The 22339-nt window shown below is 34.2% G+C and overlaps 2 protein-coding genes across 2 annotated transcripts in view; one reads left to right on the top strand and one right to left on the bottom strand.

Moving 5' to 3' along the window:
- Positions 1-376: 376 nt before the first annotated feature.
- On the bottom strand, positions 377-2930 carry LOC125665192 (uncharacterized). Its single transcript, XM_056152974.1, has 4 exons — positions 2781-2930; positions 2158-2245; positions 1643-2012; positions 377-472 (listed from the first exon to the last, which is right to left on the bottom strand). Exons 2-4 carry the CDS (start codon positions 2234-2236, stop codon positions 466-468), a joined length of 456 nt encoding a protein of 151 aa, XP_056008949.1. The 5' UTR covers positions 2237-2245; positions 2781-2930; the 3' UTR covers positions 377-465.
- A 7810-nt stretch (positions 2931-10740) lies between these two features.
- The window catches only part of LOC125663580 (eIF-2-alpha kinase activator GCN1-like), a 59031-nt gene continuing 47432 nt past the window's right edge, over positions 10741-22339 (top strand). Inside the window, exons 1-15 of the mRNA XM_048895845.2 lie at positions 10741-10916; positions 11012-11114; positions 12916-13114; positions 13261-13369; positions 15049-15147; positions 16229-16363; positions 16600-16668; positions 16985-17093; positions 17250-17324; positions 17908-18036; positions 18573-18725; positions 18854-18951; positions 21418-21493; positions 21590-21745; positions 22182-22274. Of these exons, the coding sequence (XP_048751802.2) occupies positions 10893-10916; positions 11012-11114; positions 12916-13114; positions 13261-13369; positions 15049-15147; positions 16229-16363; positions 16600-16668; positions 16985-17093; positions 17250-17324; positions 17908-18036; positions 18573-18725; positions 18854-18951; positions 21418-21493; positions 21590-21745; positions 22182-22274 (1627 nt within the window). The 5' untranslated portion in view covers positions 10741-10892. The remainder of the gene's footprint in view (positions 10917-11011; positions 11115-12915; positions 13115-13260; positions 13370-15048; positions 15148-16228; positions 16364-16599; positions 16669-16984; positions 17094-17249; positions 17325-17907; positions 18037-18572; positions 18726-18853; positions 18952-21417; positions 21494-21589; positions 21746-22181; positions 22275-22339) is intronic.

Raw genomic sequence — 22339 nt, forward strand, 5'->3', positions numbered from 1 at the left:
GTAGATTTAAAATAACAAATTGAAACCGGCATAATCTATAGCACTATTCAGTTATAACAGTTAAAGAATAAGTGACTGTATGAATAACATAACAAAATATATTGATACCAAATCTTATAATTTATGGTACTTTATATCAGTTGTAATTAATTTTCCTTACTAGAAATTACCCTTCAAATCACTTGTATAGCTATTCATAATACGGGTTGAAACTGTCACCTTATTCCGGTTTTAATTTTACACTCTTCGTGTCGAGTCAACCACCGAAGCGATGTCCCATAAAAAGAAGGACGAGCATTCATATAACATGCTGAATATTTCGTAAATCTTTTATCAGGACAAGAAACAATATCTAAACAACAGCAAAAGCAACATAAAACACAGAAAAGGTTTTATTTCAATTATTAACAAGGCAAAAACAAAAACCGGAAATGCGTTTTCTTCGTAAAATCTTCGGGACTACCTTTACACCCTGAAGAAAAAATAAAAGCCATTTATTAAATAATTAGGCAATTTTAATCACAATGAAGACTCTTGGTGATCATCTTAAAACACATTCAGTAAGATAATTGAAGAAAAACTAACGTATAACGATAAATCGGCAAATATCAATATCGGACATCGCGGGACATATGTCCCGGACTACATTTACACCCACCCATTTAAATTCTTGAATCATAAAAACAATGAAAAATGAACACCTGTGAGCATTTATGATTTTATATCAAAGTATAACAAAACAGGAAGTGATGGAATAAAGATAATTTATTAATAACACAACATGATAAAGTTAACTGAATATGTGTCCATACTTTCACTTTAACATTACCACCACATAATCAATCTTGATTCTTTAGGCATGATTATTGATGCGTATAATGGCTTCTAATTCAAACTGATCTATAGATGAAAGTTGTAGTAATAGTGGACGTGAAAAAAAAAAATGATGACTGAATAATACGACTTTCTTTGCCGTATTACGAGTTTGGCAGATGATGTATACATGTTGATAGGTTCCATATATAGCCAGTGCGAGTTAGTAACCAGTTTTTTCTCAGCTCGAGTTTCTTAAATTTTCAAGGGACACAAGGCTTGTTGAAAGTTTCTTGCAAATTAAGAAACTCGGGGTTGAGAAATCTAGACCCAGTTGCGTGAAGGTTAGTCAACTTTAACTGACAGTTAACTTGTCATTAACTCTTACATTTATATAGTGTTAACTGTCAGTTAACTAACGAGCACATCCTGTGGCCTTTTTCTCCCATGTAATGTTTAAAAATTTGTAAAAATGTTTCCTTTAGCTGAATGCTAACACGTTGAAATATAGATTTATATGCAATTAACGCAAGTGCTCTCGATGATCTACATAGAGATATACAAGAGAGAAAAATCAAAGATTAAAACATTAATCGGAATCGTCCCAGGTGTACCATAATGTTGGTAAAATCACAAAACTGCGCTGGAGTGATGAGACAAAGTTGATGATGGGGAAAAGACTTGGTACGATTGTGAATTTAAGAAATCTGATGAGAAAAATTCTGTCAGATATCATCTGACCACTCGGCACCATTCAATAGCTGCTCGTTTGAAATAGATTTTCAGCTTCATACACAACAAGACGGACTTTAAGAAAGTTAAAAGTTACGCTTCGGTATTGTCCATTTCCGGTCCTTCTAATTCGGGACCTTCTAATTCGGGTGGATCTGGTGTTTCCGGTCCCTCGCGTTCTGGAGCATCCGGAACGTCAGGCGCGTCCGGGGCATCGGGTGCGTCCGGAGCCTCGTGATTCATTGGCATAGCCATTTGAATCGACCCCATTGGTGTCAGCATTGACCATCCCATTGGAAAGAAAGGACCGGGGCCAATGAATGAAGGACAGAATATACATCCACAGCAGGCTGTAGAGAAGACATTAGGAAGGTTTGTGTAGGGAGGGAGTCTGCGAGGGGATGTGTGATCTGGACAACAGCGGATTTGACAGGAACAGGGTCCCAGGTCGTGCATCGACTGCATATCTGTCAGTAAAAAGTATAATGGTTTCGATAACCATGCAAAAACGTGAAAACAAGAAAAGGGGGAAATACTTCGATGTGTCCATTGCCTTGCATGGTATATATGACGGTGCGTTTACTGTATACATGAAAATACATAGTAGCATACCTGTCCTGCTGGAATGCATCTGCCCTCTAACTGTATGCAAAAGAAACACCAAACTCTGAACGGCTACCAGACAGAACATCTCTGAAATCTGAAAAAAATATAACTCTATTTGAGCCCCAAATTTACATGAACGCAATTAATTGAAGATATCATTAATTTAATTATTGGTGCTCCATACCTTTATGACAAGTTCAATGTCAATTTTGATATTTCCATAATTTTAAACAGATGTTTTAAAGTAAATTAATCTAGGGCGTCTGTCCTTGCTATAGAATGTTTAGAAGATGACCAATAATCTTTCTTAACAAGTCTGGACCCTGAGTTATGAAACTGACCTCAACTTGAGTTCGATAGCAGATTTCGCTAGCAGGCTCTGGGATAGACCTTTTTTTCTAAGAGCGCTTTATCGTATTTTCACTATAAATCTTGAAACTTTGATAGAAGTTCACGTGGCCTTGGAGCTCAAATTATTTTTTGCTTTAATAGTCGAATCGTCACGCGGATATTTTTTATTTGAATCTTTAGAATTAAGACAGATGTCCATGAAGATGATTTTTAAAATGAATATTATTTTTTTTAAAAAGAATTAAGTTGATGCGATCGTAAGGTATGCATCTCCTGACCTTTATCGCCTGGAAATCCGAGAGCTTCTATCCAGTCTCACCTAGACTTCATTGTGTGGTGATTTCGCTGTCCGCAGTCTTTTTACCGTACGACTTTCGTACCTTGTGATGAATTGTTTGTACATAAATTCTTCAACAAGATTTTCATGATATTTTTGTAACTCGTGTAAATGAATACAAGGAAATAGTAGGATGTATTGGGTTCAGTACAGGTTATCCTGGCAAATTCAGAAAGTAATCTAAGCTAGTCTGACTTTTGAAATGCAACTGTAAATAAATACCCATAATTTCATCTTAATTTCCGATTTTGTGAAAATTATCGATTAACTATTCAACCGATTTTGAAAATTTTAAATCCTATTAGAGACCCCTATTCAAGTTTTATACCTATACAGGTGTGATAAATAATTAGAAATCGACAGCAGGAAACAAGTGTTTTATACTTCCAAAACATCAAATCACAAGATGAACTGTGTTGCAAGCTAACGAAACGACATGACTCTTAAATTGCCTGTCACTGCGCAACGAACCACGTGCAAGACCTGGTGTAAATTTGGCTCCAGACAATTGCATTGTCTATCTTTCCTGCAATTAAATTGTGATGTTGATTTTGTTATTAAATGTGCAAAAAAGGTGTACTACCCTTTGAAGTTGAATGTGCATTGCTTTCACCGTGAACAGGTCATCCATGCACACACCTTTGTATTTTGGCGCACGGTGGTAAATAGGTTAATAGGTTCAATTGAGCTTCAAATTAGATTTATTGGTTTTAAGTACATGCATTGTGGTTTCAGTTGATTTTCCGATTCTTACTATTAACCACAACGTAAGCTCTGTTTATATTTATACGGGAAAACTTCCTCGTTTGTATTACTCAATACACTCATAACGAGAATTCCAACGGGGGTGGGGAGGTCAATGTCTTTGGACTGTCTTTCTTGAGTAATGGTAGTACCGTCAGTGTGTAACATAGCTAAATAATGTAGCCTTATCCGATTTTTTTTTATACTGACCCCCACCCCCTCCAAAAAAGTCAGAGAGGGCTACATTACGTGTAACACATCCTCGGAAGCCCACGACTGATCTCGTCTTCTACTCATCAGTTAACGACGATGCGTGTAACACGACAAAGGGAAATTGCTTAAGGTTCTAACTTTCAAATTTAGTATACACTGTAGTTACATTTACATGCAGGCTTAATCTGAAAGTTGAAACCACAGGGGCTAAGCCCGTTTTGACTCGAAACTCACTGTAACCACATGGTTACAGTGAGTTTCGAGTCAAAACGAGCTTAGCCCCTGTGGTTGAAACCGCACAGCTTGTGTCTGTATTTTATACGCATTTTGCGAGGCTGTTCTATTTCAGGGTGGGTTCAGGATTCCCCATTGCTTTACCTGCCAGTGTATTTTTCTTCAAATGATAAATATACATCAGAAACTTGACTGTCTCCTGATTTTATTACTTGCCACACCAGGCAGTTCCCAGGGTTCTAATACATTAAGATGTAGACTGCAATATTTGGTCAACCATCACCTTAAACTGCAAATCTATATATTTTTCTTGTGTATCGTCTTCTCTATCCGTCACAATTAGAAACCCTTCTTTTGTTGCTCACTATTTGATTTTTAACGATAATTTACTTTGAAAGTTATAAAACATCTGCGCGTTCCTCGGTGTGTTTTTTTTTTCTTTTCTTTTTTTTTTATTAATATTATTTATTTTATTTAATTTTAAATTATTTGTTTCATAGTAAATAGATCTGAGAGGGGGAAAAATGATGGGAAACACCAATAACTGGAAATCACGTATGTTCTTGTTTGTCTTATGAAACAAATTCTGAAATGTCTATTGTCAATGTTTCTCTTGCAAAGATAAGTGATTTTTTCAAGATTTCATAAAAATGGATACTTTAAATTTGCAAGAGAATGACGGCTATGATATTGAAACTAACCCCAATTTCACGCCTAAACTGTGATTTTCGATTAGAAATAAAATGTGCAGAATTTTTTAAATTGCTACGTTATACGAAAGCCGGATAGTCTCGTTTTTGAAAAATCTAACTCGTTATAACGAGTTAGCATTTCGTTATAACGAGTTAGTTATCTCGTTATAACGAGTTCACCAGTACAAAAAATTTTAAAATGTTTTCTTATAATCTACAATTTTTGAAGTCAAAAACACACGCCAACTTCGTAATTATTTGTAAAAATACATATCTTGTAAAGTAAATTATCAAAGTCAGGGGCGGATCCAGGAATTGTGCTTACGGGGGGCGCCACTTTATGAGGCTTGGGGGGGGGGGGGGGCTTAAGGCCCCCAATGGGTCCAGGGCAAGGGTGGGGGCCCAGGGGGCGAAGCTCCTGGATTTTACAGATTTTATATGACTTGAAATATGTCTCCTATTAAGTCATTTGTACTATTTTCTATCATTTCTAATATGGTGAAATTAGTAAAATGACGCAATTTTTAAGGGTTTTTGGAAAAAATTAAGTTCTCCCAATAAAGATCTTGTCATTTATTTCACCAGGAGTGGAAGAAATCATTGCTTCTTTTATCGTTTAGTACATTTTTCTAAACAAGATACCACGATTTACCTTAAATTAAAAAAAATTAAGAGGGGGGGGGTCCCCCCCCCCCTTAAATCCGCCACTGAAAGTATATCAATTTACAGATGTTTGTAAGTTTGAATAACTTACCGGTAATATTGGAATACTCTTTCGTGATATTTAACAACATAATTAAATCCAGGTTGTTGTTAGCTTGGTCAGCCCACATTCATATTTATAAAAGAACTAAATTAAGGCATGGATTCAAAATGAAGTACATCTATAGTAATAATTTTATGTGCCAGACAAATATCTGTCTGCTACCGGGTACCTGTAAAGTGCGAAACGAAACGAAATCTACCGAAACGAAACGAAACCCACCGTAACGAAACGAAACCTACCGAAATGAAACGAAACAGATTGTACAACCGAACTCTTTTACTTATAATAATTAAAAATGGTATCTTCGGCCCCTGTGAAAGTTACCACATATAAATAAAATTTGCCTCCCCTTTGATGTAGGCTTTGGGCTTGACTGATACAAAGTTTTAAAAATTGGAATGGGGGGGGGGGGGGGGGGTGAGTAAGCACAAAGTACATATCCGAAGTTGATTAAATACCATGTGCAATTAGTTTCAGATCCATAAATTTCAGAACGGAGGGTTACAGTCTCAGAGGTCTGGGGAAACACACTTAACGAGGGGTGGGGTCGCCGGCGCTGGATCTGCGTTTGGGCATAAATACATGTTTCAGTGTTTTTTGCTCTAAAGACAAATCTATGTATACATTTGGATATTGTGTATTTGTATGTAGTATGTCAAACGATGGATTCTGAGTATGTCCTCCCTTTCTCTTTGTAATTTATGCTTCCCTTGTTCTTAAGCCTTTTGATTTTACAAAATGCTGACCTCCTCCTGATATTATTGCATCAAACAATTTCCGTTTTCCGTCCCGTTTTCAATTCCACGTCTTAGCAACACCCCAAATGTATAGATTTATCTTTAGACTCGCTAGATATCAATAATAATTTTTAATAATACATGTATATTTATCTTACCGAATTGCATTCATATATATAATATGGTATACTAATTAATTTTTGTTTCATTATTGAAAGTACTTGCACCTCAACAGTTAGAGATAAAATAAGAGGTTAAGAGCTCTTCCTGCTTTCAACTTTCTCAGACACCAGCTTCTTCAAACAATGTATCTATACCCAAAGGTGGATCCAACGCCGGTGACCCCACCCATCGTTTAGTGTGTTTCCTCAGACCTCTGAGACTGTAACCCTCCGTTCTGAAATTTATTGATCCGAAACTAATTTCACATGGTATTTAATCAACTTCGGATATGTACTTTGTGCTTACTCCCCCCCCCCTTTCCAACTTTTAAAACTTTGTATCAGTCAAGCCTACATCAAAGGGGAGGCGAATTTTATTTATATGTGATAACTTTCCAGAGCTCCAGATAAAGTGCGTATCAGCGTAAATACACTCATTAAATTTTACCAAATACGCATTAAAGTTTAAAATCGGGCATACAATTACGCATTCGCGAATGTAAATACGCTTTACACTCCTAAAGTAATGCGTAGAGGTAACTCAATACACAACTGTATAAGCCTAATTGTTATACTTCTTTCTTAAATAAACAGGTAGGGTGCGATCGAAAGCACAAAAAAACTTATATTATCAATCGTAAACGATTGATTTATGGCACAGAAAATGGTACCGGACAAACGACATATATATTTTCTGTTAAACTTACTAAGTTTTTATTGAAATGTCGCTCATGCAGCATTGTCTCACTAACTATTTGAAAGTATTTGCAAGAATGGGAGTCACGCATTTATTTACCGACTTCCGTCACGCATGCACTCGTTTTACACAGATGGAATAAAACCAATTCTTGGTTAACGGTACAAGGTGAGGGGAATCCGACTGTAATTTGTAGTGAAAACAAAGTGCAAAAATATATATGGGCAGTATTAGGTTCGTCTAAATTTTAAAAAATGCTATAGAAAGTCACAAAAACTTTAGACTTTGAAACTGATATTGTTTGGTTTAAAATGCTTTTAGTTTCTCAGTTATAACAGTTTAATTTAGAATATGACAAATAGTTTTGTTGTTTGTTTGGTGTTTATGAAATTTTTTCAATACTGTACAATCACAGGGCATTCTTATCCATTTTGTTCTCAATTTATGTTATATATAAATTACATATAGATTGAGAACAAAATGGATAACAAGACCCTGTGGTACAATAAATGATTGTATGTTTACGGGTGAAAATTCTTTGTAGTTCTTTTTATTATAAAGTCTTCATTGTCATTGGGATTTTGAAATTTATTGTTGAGGTATTAAATTTTAATATGCCAGACACTCAGTCATATAATATCTGATTATATTTAGACTAAGTGATCAAATTCTCTATTAGTGTCAAACAGCAAAGAAAATCAGTAAATTAGCAAAATACTCTTTTGACTTTTTTTGAAAAGCAAAATACTCATGAATTTGAAAATCAGGGGGTAAATACTCTTTGTGGTAAAAAATTATCTGGAGCTCTGACTTTCACAGGGGCCTAAGACACCATTTTTAATTATTATAATTTAAAAAGTTCGGTTATACATGTACAATCTGTTTCGTTTCGGTAGTTTTCGTTTCGGTGGGTTTCGTGGGTACCCCTGCTACCTCGTATATCTTCATGAATGATTTTATCATTTATTGGTGGATTGACATTACAGGCACGTAGCCCTGCTTTTCAGAGTAAGGGAGGGAACATTCTTATAAGAAGTTGACTTTACAGTTGTCTATAATTCATGACAAGCAAAAAATAAATAAATAAATAAGATTCAATAACCATAAATACATGTAAACCAAAACTTCAAATTCCTGGAAGGGGGGGGGGGGGTCAAGCAAAAGCACACTGTCACAAAAATTTAAAAAGATTTTTTACTCAAACTTCACAATCGTAAAGAGGGGGTTTAGCAAGTGTTCGTCCTCCTCAACACGGGTTCATTTCATTGAGTCCTTGGGTCAAATCTTGTCTGACTTGTACATACCAATTGAAAAAATGTTACAACGTTATTTACATACTACTTTTGACTATGGATTACTCCGTTTACCTGATCAAAATATGGGCTTACGGCGGTATGTAATTTCCAAGGCCCGTTACCTTCACTTGTTCAAGCTTACATCCTTGACACTCGATAATACTTTGAAAAAAACGGGGGGGGGGGGGATAACCCAGTATATCTTACTTTGGATTTCAAAGATAGTTTTGAATGTAAAATATAACGGGAAATGTACGCTATCAAAAAAGGGGGAATGTCTCCAGTTCTATACGTGCTTGCATTAGTACATGTAATAAAGATATATCTATTTTCGATAAAATCATCTGCATCTATGCTGACTGATTTGTTGCTCAAATATCAAGTCAGCTCGAAATTTTGTCAAATATTTGTGTTATATTAAAGCGATGAGACTTAAATTTATTCTTGACTATGTAAAATCAGTATCCGTCTTGAACAGAAGAAATATATCGTCACCTATTCATTAGGTCGGAGCTGAAACATTTTCTTGTCATATTTACGACGATTAAAATTCTTACGCAATAGACATCATAAAAAATCGTATAAGCCAGATAATTTATCAGCTTCATCTTTGGGGATTTGAATAATTTCTAATCGTTATGTTTAGATTTTGGAAAGATCAGGCCCTTAACATAACATTTCCATAGATACTAACTAACTCGTTATAACGAGATGCTTACTGATTATAACGAGATAATTATCTCGTTAAAACGAAATACTAATTGGCTGTAACAAGACAATTAACTCGTTATAACGAGATAATTAACTCGTTAAAGCGAGATAGTTATCTCGTTATATAACGAGATACTAACTGGTTGTAACGAGATCATTTTCTCGTTATAACGAGATACTAGCTCGTTTTAACGAGATAACTAGCTCGTTATAACGAGATACTATAACTCTTTATATCGAGATAATTAATTCATTAAAACGAGATAAATAACTCGTTTTAACGAGATGATTAACTCGTTAAATAACAAGTTAGGATATCTTTTGTTACTTTTTTCAAAAATTAGCACAGTCGGCTTTCTAAACGCTACACTGAACCATAATATTAGATTTTTAATTCAATGACATTTTGAAGATAACATCCAGACATCGGATTTTGCGTTGTTCTTAATTTATCCGAGGTCCGTGTGTATGTCGGATTACTTGGAAGAAGGGCGCAGTTTTGATCCACGTGGGAAGAGGGTTGATTCATCAGTCACAGGACACAATGTATGGAGTCAACTTACTCCAAAACAAATAGCAAAGGTACTGAACCGTGTACTCCCCAAACAAATGTTAACGATTCTTAACTTTCAGCATATCAAGATAACGATTTTAACTTTGCAGAAATCAAAATGGTTTTGCAACTCAAATCAATTTTAATCGAACGCCACACTTCTCTATATATAAATCATTCTGAATGCTTCATTGATTGAAATTGAATGTACAGTCATGTATAAATGAAATGGAGTCCTTCAGCTTATTAGTCAAAGAGTAATATCTTCTTCAATCTAAAAATACATGTGTCGCCAGCATTAATCAGGGTTAAAAAAAAAAAAATGTCGGTCAGAAGGTTTTGTCCAACAAAAGTTCTTCGGACCAGTAGGGGTGGGGGTTGGTTGGTTACATTTCATTGTTCAAAACGGTTTATTTATTCAAAGATTAATTTTTCAAAAGCTCTGGGATGGGTGATGTACCGGCCGGGGAAGGGAATTCAGTTGCAAGTGCCTATATTAATTAGTCTGAAGCTAGATATTATACATATATGTTACCAATGAATTCCTAATATTTGACTGCTTTGTGTATAAAGATATAAAAAAGAAATATTACCCTTTAAACATGTATAATTCAAATGATGATATATCAACGGAAAACAATTGTAAAGTACTATATGCAACCCTGTCAATGCTGTTCATGCTAGAAGGTTATGTGAATTCTTATTTGAATGTTTTGAATTGCGCAAGAAAATCAAAGTGCTATAATTATATTACTAATACTACATATACAATACTAAATTGCATATATACAGTTTGATATGTCACATGTAGCCTACATATATGGGGTATGTATGTAGGCTATATGTACGCGTGTATGTATGTACGTGCGGTATATATTCAAATATGTATATGAACTGTTTGTACTTGGTGTATTATTATATATCTCATATTGTTTTAACGTGATTGTATGCTAACATGTTTGGTGAATCAATAAATTGAATTGAATTGGTATTCGCACCTCTTCGCTTAACATAATTCGTAGATCCGCGCCTGTACAGAATATGCCTGAGGGATTCCGAAATATACCCTCGTGATGCTCCTATTTCCTTATCAATAATATTATGCTTCAATGTTAATTAAAAATGAAAGTTAATTTATAAATCAATTGCTGGACTTAATCGACGAAAATAATCACAAAATATCATACTTAATATTTATATATATATTTTTCACCACTTTCGTGCATCACGATACACATTGCACAACCAGCATGGCTGAAAAAGGAGACATTTCGGTATGGACTTTTTTTTATTTTCACGATGTAGGACAGATGGATATGTCTTGTCTCATAATATATGCATAAAAATGTTTGATAATGATTATTTGCAGAGTTCTGAGACTTTAAAGAAGTTTGCTCAAAGAGTTACAACATCTAGCACGAAAGAACGAATTGGTCTGCTCCACAACGTGACAGAATGTGTTGGCAAATCGGGTGAGTAAATCGGTTATGTCCCTTTATTATAGGGTTAACAAATAATTTAATTCTATGATCATGCAATGAAATAACATTAACTATTATGATAATGAAAGTAACGAAAATGCAAAGGTGCAAATTTTTGAAACGTGTCATAAATAGTATTTGGTTCGAATTATCTCGATCTGTATTTCAAACTATCAATGAAGCTTCTTTCTAAATAAAAGGATTGTACTAGACATAGTTTAGTCTAGATAACTTATAGAATAAGTCCATAGAAATCCCCTTTGTATTAAAACATTGAAATACATAATGCCAATTAAGGTTCTTCCTATCAAAACTGCCTTGATTTCAATGTTTTGTTTATTTACATGAAATTCATGATGAACACAACCGTCAGCTTTTACCCAATTACTGTATTTTCTAATTAATGGACCCCCCTCCCCGAAAAATAAATGACAGTTTTCTAAGTAATTGAAAATGAAAGTAAAACCAGCTACTTTCAGTTTACTTTATTGTACCCTATTAATAAAATAATTTTGACATGCCCTCTATTGACATTTAAAGAAAATATATAGAGTGTTACTAGTGTCTTTAAAAACATCTAGATAAATAATTCTATTTCATGCACATTTTAGCATTGATAATAATAAAATTCATTAATATAGGAGCACAAATATTGGAGCTACGACAGTTGACTTTTTTTATGAAATAGAAACAAACACTACATGTATAACATATGTAACTGACTATGGGTGCGTTCAGAGTAAACCCAATGCTACCATCACCGATTTGCCAATGGTAAATATTTAAGTCATTGGTACCATTGGATCCTTGTGTACTCTGAACGAGTTTGGGTTACAAATGGTGAGAAATCCAACATTGGTACCATTGGTACACCACTAGCTGATCAATTAGTACGAAATATCAAAGATATATGCTCATATCACCTTTGTGAATAATTTTGCACCAAGAAGATGCATTTAGAAATATATTTTAAAGTCCTATTAATTACTTTCTCATGCAGATTATTTTCTCCATCTTCGCTAGCCAAGAGTTTTCAGTCAATTAATGCGAAGTGGGGTGGACCAAAATCCTTTGGCTAACAAAGATGTATTTTCTCTTTTAAAAGATCATGACATCTGACGAAATGCTTAGACTGGGAGATTACTATACCATATCACTTACACTTGATGTTTTTAAAACCCATTGCCGTCTATGCAGGGATATGTTTGAAACAATATGTCTGAAATTGTCTTTAGTTGATGCCTGCAAAGATTTATAAGGGGAAGACGTAATACAAAATCGGTTTCTTTCAGTGTGTACGTGATGCCCACCATTTTTGATTACGACATAAATAGAGTTACCAACGCTAACAGAGCTCTAGGTTGTCTGCAGAAATGTTTACCATTGGTAAATTTTATTGGCAAACATTGGTACCATTGTCGTACCAATTGTAACAAATTTTTTCCAATGGTAACTTATGTCAACCAGTGGTAGTACTCTGAACGCACCCTATGTTGCAGAGGGTTGGGAACTGCTACAAAGTTCAAATTGTTGTGCAAGATATTTTGCCAAGTTGACATTGGCAAAACTTTAAAGCTTAGGATTCATTGTGAAAAGTTGCAGTCTCTATTAGAGAAAGAATGGGTTTATGGATGAATGTGTTAGAGCCTGTTAAAATAGATTGTTTAAAAAAAAAGTCATACCTTTTTTTAACAGATTGCTAACTATTGATTTTGTAATTATTATTTTTTTCTAAAACTTTCAACATTCTTATTGAATATTAATTCATTATCAGATAATTTGTTGATTTAAGATTTCCCAGAAAATGCTGTCAAAGGAGTGTTTAAATTTCTTTCCCTCACAATTGGTCGATATGAGGACAACAGGTCAAGGCAGGCAGTAAGGAGCCTTGTGCGAAAACTTGCTAAAGTACATCCTACAGCTGCTCTTAAGAATGTATCAGCAGCTCTCAACCAAGAGGCAGAGGCCCAAAGAAAAATTGTCCATGCAAGGTTATTCATTGTTGTTCATTTTTTCACACAACCTATTTATGAAAAAAAAAATACAGATGGGAAATCTTTGGTGTCTTTGTAATTTGAATCATTTTTAAGATATTGTTTATAGAATGAACTGTTTATTTAGTTTTAATGATTTACAGTCGGAGTTCATCAGGTAATGCTCTGTTTGCACTAACATGGACGTGCATTGTGCTGCAAGAAGTTTGGACATCAAATGTCAAGTGTGACAAAAATGACCTGAAAAGTTTGGTATGTTGGATAAAGTATGAAATATAATTTTTATTTTGTCAAAGAGTATGAGAAATCTATTTCTGTTGATCTTGAAATTTTGGAATATCATAGGAAATTTAAGTAGCTTTTATCTATTTATGATAAATTTTCTGGCGTAAATTTAGATTTTGATTAGGGTTTTAGTTATAGACTTTAAATGAACAACACATGACTATAATTTTTGGAAGAGGATTGTTGTAGCAATGCATGTATTAAATGACAGTACATTGTACTTGCTTATTAGTAAGAGTTTTTGGGGGGTTATCATTAGGTTAAAACTATACTTCAGACTTGTACTGTATATACTTCAGACTTGAACTGTATATACTTCAGACTTGTACTGTATATACTTCAGACTTGTACTGTATATACTCGCATATAAGTCGATTCGCATGTAAGTCAGTGACCCCTTTTTCAGAGAAATGTTTTAGGAATTTCACATTGACTCTCTTATTTATATTAAGTTTGATTGAATTTTTCATCAGATTTTCTGTCAACGCAATACCTATTTTCTAGCAAGAATTGCTTTTCTTTGACTTATATATTTTCAGAACAGCGATCTTGATTTTTATTACAGATAACTCTTGAATATAAAAATAATTTTACAGTTTCATTTGTTTTTGTCTCTTCAGCATTCTGATTGGATCTATAATTCTACCACATTAAACTGGATATCTGAAATAGGAATTTATTTACAGGATGTTCACTTTCTAAACTATTTTATGTTAAAGACTGCTCACTGCCCAAGACATCCCTCTGGTAAAGTGTGGTCAAATAATGGGATAATTACTTTATCTTAATTATACTATATAACAGGAATCCAGTTGCCCCATTAATTGTTTGAAAATGACATGCCATACTGCAGACTGTGTTTGTTTAATGACACACTCCTGTATTGAAAATGATTATTTTGGGTAAATGAAAGAAAGAAAAACGTATCCACACAGAAACAAATTTTAATATGTAAAGAATATCTAGTACATTATTTTCATACAATGATCATTGGAATATAGAATACCGATTTTACTACCAATAATCGGGCATGCTATTAGTGAAATGTTCACATAAAAAATTTGGTATGTTGACTTAAATCGACATGTAAAAACAATGAATGAAATATATTTTCACTAATAACATTGTAGTGGACTGTAGTAAGTACTTGGGATTGTTATTTTGCTATTGATATGATCACTCATGGTAATACATTACAGATTAAACCGACATTAATTAGCATTAAAAAAAGCCAAGGTCACAGCAGGACTTCGTTTAAAAAAAGCTTGTAGACAGTCATACTCTGGAGGCCACAGGTTTTGCTTGACTTCATAATTCTCATGTAGAATTTTATCAAGAGAGGAAAACCTTTATTGATTTTAGGGTTAAAGGTCAAGGTCACTACAGGACTTGTAGGCACTCATTGTGAGAGGTATGGCCTGCCGTGCAGAGCTTTTGTTCAATATGATTATGAGAGGAGAACAAAATACCAGTAGAAATGATTTATTATGATGAGAAATGGAATTTATTTCCAGGAATTATTTTGCTGAAATGCTCATACTTAAAGAATGTATTTAGATAATATAAAATTCTTATGTGCTTGTATAAACTGATATTTGGCATTTTGAGTATGCTTCATTTGAGAGAGAGTTCTCTTCACGATACAGGTCATTGTGCAGTGTGGACTGATATATGGCGCTCTTGCAGCTAGATGGAAGTCAGTTTCAGAATCAACATTCAAGAAGATGGCTGGCCTGTTTTCACTGGTAATTCTATTTTCTTGCAACTTTGTATTTGTTCAAAACTTGAATCTAAAAGAAAAATGCACCAATGATAATATGTGCAATTTATGGAAATATGTCATACTGTGAAATTACTGAATTTTGTGGTCACCAGGAGTTGTTGTGAGAGTAAACATCGTGAGTTTGTTGAATCTTGACTTGTTTTTATCCTTTCTGGTAGTCCACTTTCTCCAGCACCTGAAGGATTTTAATTTTTGACACAGTACTGTAATTTGGTAGTCCACTTTCTCCAGCTCCTGAAGGATTTTAATTTTTGACACAGTACTGTAATTTGGTAGTCCACTTTCTCCAGCTCCTGAAGGATTTTAATTTTTGGCACAGTACTGTAATTTTTGTACCACAAAAACACTGAAAATATCAATCCTCATAAAAATTTATAATAATATTACAGTATTATATAAAATTTCAGAAAGCAGAGAAAAAAAATTCACAGAAAAATCGAGAAATTTCATCATGAACAAGTATCTACTATACAACACGTACATTCATGTATCTAATACACACACACAGACGGTTGCCAACTTGTGTGCTAGATTTTCAGTAAATGCTGATTGATTAATTAATTGATTGTATAATGTTTAACGTCCCTCTTGAAAATCTTTCACTCATACGGAGATGTCACCATTGCCGGTGAAGGGCAGCAAAATTTAGGCTTATGCTCGGCGCTTACGGCCATTGAGCAGGGAGGGATCTTTATCGTGCTACACCTGCTGTGACATGGGACCTCAGTTTTTACGGTCTCATCCAAAGGACCGCCCCATTTTCGTTGCCTTTTACAACAAGCAAGGGATACTGAGGACCTATTCTAACCCAGATCTCCACGAGACTCTAACTTTCTAAAGCAGCATTTGCTAAATTTCTAACGCAGCATTTGCTATCAATGACACTGTGTTAAGTATGAGTGAATTGTTCCAGATTGGCTTTATTAAATGAAAATAAACCAAAGCCCAAACCCAAAATGTGTATTATGGTATGTTATTTTAAAACACACTTTTACTTCTGTCATATTTTGATTGAAGAACTTGATTTATCCACCTTAATTCAGAACACTGAAAGCTCGACAAAGTATGCAGAACTTCTTCAGGAGATAGAGCCATCTATGTTTAACTTAAGTGCTGTTTCCATGCTGTTAAAATATCTAGCCAAAACCAAAGACCAGGATTCACTTTCCAAATTCAAGGTAGTATTTCCATTATCGTAATAAGTGAAGCATGATTATATTTAAATGTCAGAGAAGCTAGTTTTTGTTATTTGAGATCTATTTGTTTAATCCAGTCTAGGTTTTTCTATCAATAAATGAAAATAAAGATGCTTTGTTCTGTATGCTGATCGATATTGTCAGTTATCCTTCATTACTTATGTACCATTTTGCTGAATGTTATCTTGCATTGACAGTGTATGATGAAATTTTTCTAGGGTCCATTTGTAGAGATGTATGTGAAACAGATTCTTGGAAGTCGTGGCAAACCACCCAAAATGTTGTTGGTGAGACCTATATATTCAGTATTATTGTGTAGCTAGCTACAAAAGAATTTAAAGAGATTCATTTTTTGGGCCAATTTGTTGTCAGCTCTATTTACAATGACTTGAGATGTGAAATAAAAACCAATGAAAAGAAAGTGTGATAAAAATCTAAATAAAACCATGAACAAATAAAGATATCATTTCTTATCAATGAAGAAAAGAAAAAAAGTTGTCTTAAGGGGAGAGTTGCTTTGATATGCCAAAAGCAATGCTTAGCCATTTCAATGGTTAATGTTAGATGTTATTTGTATTTACATTCATATTACCATGGTTACAGGACAGCTGTAATGAGCTACTACGTCACTTGAATCATGCAGAGTTTAAGGAAACTGTGCTACCAGCATTACAGAAAGCCATGTTGAGGAGTCCAGAAATCATTTTGGAAGGTACATAAACTATATATATAGTTTTGAACAGTAAGAATAAATCTTTGAAGTTTACATCTATCTGTTTTTATCACTACCAGAATAATTTCTGAATTGCATGTACAAGGTATGCCTATAGTGCTCCATTTTAGCTGAAATGAAGCCGTTTTATTCCAGCTGTTGGAAGCCTTTTGTGTGGAGTAACTATTGACTTAGGCCAGTACGTGCAGGATTTAGCAAAACCTCTGGGAAGTAAGTGTTTTAGTATCAGCATGTACCTGTAAACTTTTAAGTTTTACAAATAATGTAAGACTAACCAGTAATTCAAAATATTTTGAAACTTTACATGTTCCCATTGTTGTTGTCGTAATTTTGGGGGTTTGGGTTCATTTACATGTACACTCAAGACACTTGTTAGTATTTGCACACAGTAGCCAAAAAAAATCATAAACTGAATTGGTTGAAGGCCTATGATGGAAAAAATAAAAAATATCACTTGGATACCACATAAATTAGTTTCTTGCCATTATCACCCTGGGCTTTCATTATACCGGTACTCAAAAGGTGATAATTTTGAACATGGTGCATAGATAAAATGTTATAGTGTTTATGACATCATATTGAAAAAAAAGGCCAATTCCAGCATGAATGTGATGTCATAATAAAAAAAAACCCAAAAAAACAACTGCTGACCAGCATATATCTTGTTGATATTTATTGCTTCTATCCTCAATTGATGAACAGGAGCAGCTTAGGACCATGACATTTGAGAACTCAGAATAAGTATAAATTGTTAGACATGTTTTACAATTAAAATTGATATTCTGTTTTCTAGTACAACTTTGTTCCAAAGAAGATATTACTCGTCAGGAAGCTGTTGCAGCATTTACCAATCTTGCTAAGCAGTGTAGTGACTCGGGGGCCATGGAGAAGCTAGTTATCCACTTATTTGGAGTGTTAAATGGTGGGATCATGATAGAACTTGGGTTTTTAAGGCCAATGTAGAATTAATGAAATTTCTTTCTATTATTTCCTACAAATGTGGAAGAGATTCACAAAACCTTATAAAATCATCCTTCATTGACTGATTTTATGTAGAATTAAATTTCTTATCTATAGAAATTATGTAGATTTGTCACTTTGTGATACTGTAAAAGTGGAAGTTTTAGCAGGACAAAAATTTAGCTATTTTCCCATAATAATGGGTATATACATTTAGTGAGAACTAATTTTCGTGACTTTATTATTCCAGGAAAGATAAATATTACCTCCAATGTTCAATTTTAGCTATCTCATCACTCTCACTAATAATGCCAAAATTTTTAAAATCCTTGTTAAAAATTCTGCTTATACGGTATGTTAAAGGAACCATTGTCAAAAAATGAATGTAGTTAAGTTCCTCCATGAATGACACAGATCTTGTATTTTGCACAACTTTATGTGATTTTACAGTATGTAATTGTTGAATGGTATCATATAAAACAAATTGTTGTATTGAAGGCTCTGAGGGGAAGTTGACCATTGCTGACCAGAGAATAAGTGTCCTACAAGCTATAGGCAGTGTCAATCAAAACTCGGTGAGTGGCGCCAACACCTTGGAAAGTCTAAGTACCACAGTAGCCGAGAAGTTCCTGCCAATCCTGCAGAGTGAAAGTAAGTGGAAGAATAGTATGCCTGCCCACTAGTTCAAGATCTTTGGACTGATAATTAGTTAATGATGTCTTACTCGGGTATGTTCATGATTTTATTATAATAACTGAATGTTTCAATTTTTCTTGCAGTTCATGAGGGCACCTTGGTAGTAGCGTTGAACATGTTGTCACTTTGGTGTTCCAAGTTCTACATAAAAGTTCCAGACAAACTGATAGAGTGGTTCAAGGTAATGTTTTACATAAATGTTCCCATCATCATTGGTCAAGGGTTATTGATTCGTTACCTCGCACTAACCCATGACATCAGTCACCATTCAAAGCATGGGCTCAAGACGGAGGATGATGCAATGAGCTAAAGTTGAATTATCCAATGAGATTCCTTGTTTAAGATGCAAGTTTGGTAAGAGTAAAAACAATGGTTTTCATGGGGTACTTTTCTCAACATCATGAACATTGCGTGTTGATTTTATATGTAACGTAATGAATAATTCTTATTCTTGTCCCTTAAATGTTGTAGCTATTTATCAATCTATTTCAATTTCAAATAACTTGTTGCATTTGTTGAAACACAATGACAAACATACTAGGACAATCCATCTTTTTCATGCGGATCATATTTGAGAACTTCGTATAATTCTTTTTTTAAAAAAAATAATTTTCTGAAAATCAATCGACGGTCACAAATTTTACAATATGTTGCCGATGCTGCACCATGTGTGTTCAGTTCCGTTTTCGAACAATTATAAAATCTGTTATCTGATTGGCTCCACACTACGGGCTGCAAACCAATCATATGCTTCGTCTCAAGCCCATGTTTTGAATGGTGACTGATGTCAAAGGTTATTGCGATGTAACGAATCAATAACCCTTGACTTGTGAAGATGAAATGTTCCAGACAAACTAATAGAGTGATTCAAAATAATGCAAATTTCATTTCTGTAGATATTTTAATAATTTGGTGATCAGTTAAACTTCAGTGGGATGCAGCCAGGTCAAGATATTTACTCTGCATACATAACAGAAAATATACATGACTTATTGCACTTAAATCTTATACTGTGGAATCATTAGAATTCGTGGTGACTCGATTTTCGTGGAATTCGTGGGTACCCCTCACCCACGAATTTACATCCTCAAGGAATATACAATATATATTATATATATATATATGTACAATATATATTACAAATATATAAATCCACGAAACTATTTCCCCACGAACCCGTAAAAATTTGGCAATCCATGAAAATTGGCCCCCACGAATTTAAATGATTCTACAGTATGTTTCCCCTTTCCTGAAGAGGGACATATTGTTTTAGTGTGAATCCTTCTTCCTTCGCTTCTCATACCAAGTTTGTGTGGGCCATAACTTTTATGTCTTTTGAAATAGGCTTTTCATATTTGGTATGTGGATATATCATGGTAAGAAAGTGTGTCGCGTACTATTTTTGATGACCTTGACCTTTTATGTAAAGGTCAACAATTTTTTGGACATTTTTGTTGTCTGGACCCATAACTATTTTATCTTTTAACATAGGCCTTTAATAATTGATATGTTGGTACACCATGATAAGTCAGTGTGTTGCCTGCCATTTTCAATGACCTTTGACCTTTTATGTAAAAGTCAAATAATAAAAGTTTTGGGGACTAGGCCTTTAATATTTGGTATGTTGGTATACCGTGATAAGACAGAGTGTCATGTGCCATTTTTGATGACCTTGACCTTTTATGTTAAGGTCAAATAATAGAATTTTTTGGGCATTTTGGTCAGACCATAACTTTTTTGTCTTTTGACATGAGCCTTTGAGATTGTATGTAGATAAGTTTAATTTACTATCATACAGTATGTTCACAACACTGTCTGTTGAAGCACATTCATATAGGTGACTGTTAGGTACCGTAACTCTTAAGTTTTCCGTTTTATATAAGGTCCCTAAAAAAAAATTTTTAAACTATGGAAAATAGAAGGGAAGACATCAGTTTTAGTGTAGTAAACAATTTTTCCTAGTTTAATTGTGTTTTTGAATTAGAATAGTAAAACAAATTTTTTTTCTCATCAGAAAGCTTTGATTAACGTTTTTGAAATGGCGTGTAGGAATGCATGTACATAACAATGAAAACAACAACACTAAATTCAAAATGGCTGTGCATTCCAAGTCAGAGTTACTGAGCAGAATTGAATGAATTGGATGCCAAATTAAGTGTGCCATGGTTAAAAGATGACTTAGATATGAAGGAAGAGTACAACCAGACTTGATTTTTGCTGCCTTCTGCTGGAGGAGACCTTGAACAATAAAGTAGTGCTTAGTGCAGACAAACTCTCGGATCAAATTTTTTAAATTAAGAAATCTCACAAATTTTTCACCCAGTCAGCATCATAGTTAAGCCATCACTTTCAAAGTTATTAAATGATATGTGGCACCTGCCAGCAGGTTTGAATTACCTATTGATAGTCTTGTTTAAGCAACAATTACACTAAACTTGGATGCACTGTAAATATGGAATGATGGATGGATATGTCAGGTAGAATGTTTCAAACAAAGTGGACAGTGAATGTGAGAATCAATTGAGTGGTGATAATTTGTGATATTGTTGTTTGCTTAAAGATTCTTTTCCATAATGTACTTTATTTTATATTGATGGAGTAAAAATTGTAAAGATCCTTGGCCTACTGCTTGTTGTCTTTATTACAGAAAGGAATCACCTTAAAAACATCCACATCGTCTGTCAGGAATGCCTATCTCCAGTGCATGAATGCATCATTCCATGGTAGGTTTACTTTGGATGTGAAACTTTTCAGAATTCATTTTCCAGAGCTACTGTGTTTATTTTTTTTCACTTTGTGTCTTCAAACTTGTGTTTAAGGTGATACCCTGACACAGACCTCAAAGGTTCTGGATATTCTTGTACAAACTCTCAACAAAGCAGTCAATCAGTCCAGCCAGTCACAGCTCGTCTCAGAGGCCCTCACGGCATGCTGTTTGCTGGCTAAATTTTCAGTGGTGGATGACATTCAATCAGGTATGGGACATGATGAGACTTTGGTTGTTGAATTGTGAAGTATAGCTCAAATAGAAAGCATGTATCAACATTATGTATTGCTGTGTTTATTAACTACAGTACTTTAATGTATATTTGCGCTGATTAAGAAGAGCTCAGTGATGTTTAACTTGTAAGTTTCATGTTTATGATTTCTTGATATATAAACTGTACTTTTAATTTCATTTGAGATAATCTGGTGTTAAAAATAAAGATATAGAAAATCCCATTTTTACTTGTTTTAATGAGAAATTCACTTTTCTAGGGACAGTCCTTGGAAAATTTCATTAGCATTCCCAGGAAAATTACTGCTTAAGGAGTGAGGGATGAGATCTGTCAGTCTCATATAATGGAAATATTCACAAATTTAAGAATCATGATAGATAATACAGTACATGTACGTTGTATTTAATTGCAGAGTCCAAGATGGGACCATTTTGGTCCATCACTATGGAAAACAACAAGCAATATTTCCTTCAGGAGAAGTTTTTGTCGTCAGTCAGTGACGAGGGTATGTAGACTACTGTCGGATGATAAGGTTATTGCTAACCAAATGTTTTGCATGTAACAGTTTCA

Source organism: Ostrea edulis, chromosome 1 (genome assembly GCF_947568905.1).
Source record: "Ostrea edulis chromosome 1, xbOstEdul1.1, whole genome shotgun sequence".
Classification (NCBI taxonomy): Eukaryota; Metazoa; Mollusca; class Bivalvia; order Ostreida; family Ostreidae; genus Ostrea; species Ostrea edulis.

Bases quoted from the DNA above. Each gene is read 5' to 3' on its own strand.
- LOC125665192 (XM_056152974.1), bottom strand. From the start codon at position 2,236: ATGTTCTGTCTGGTAGCCGTTCAGAGTTTGGTGTTTCTTTTGCATACA. The intron at 2,013-2,157 runs GTATGCTACTAT...TTTTACTGACAG, and splicing joins GATGCATTCCAGCAGGACAG to ATATGCAGTCGATGCACGAC.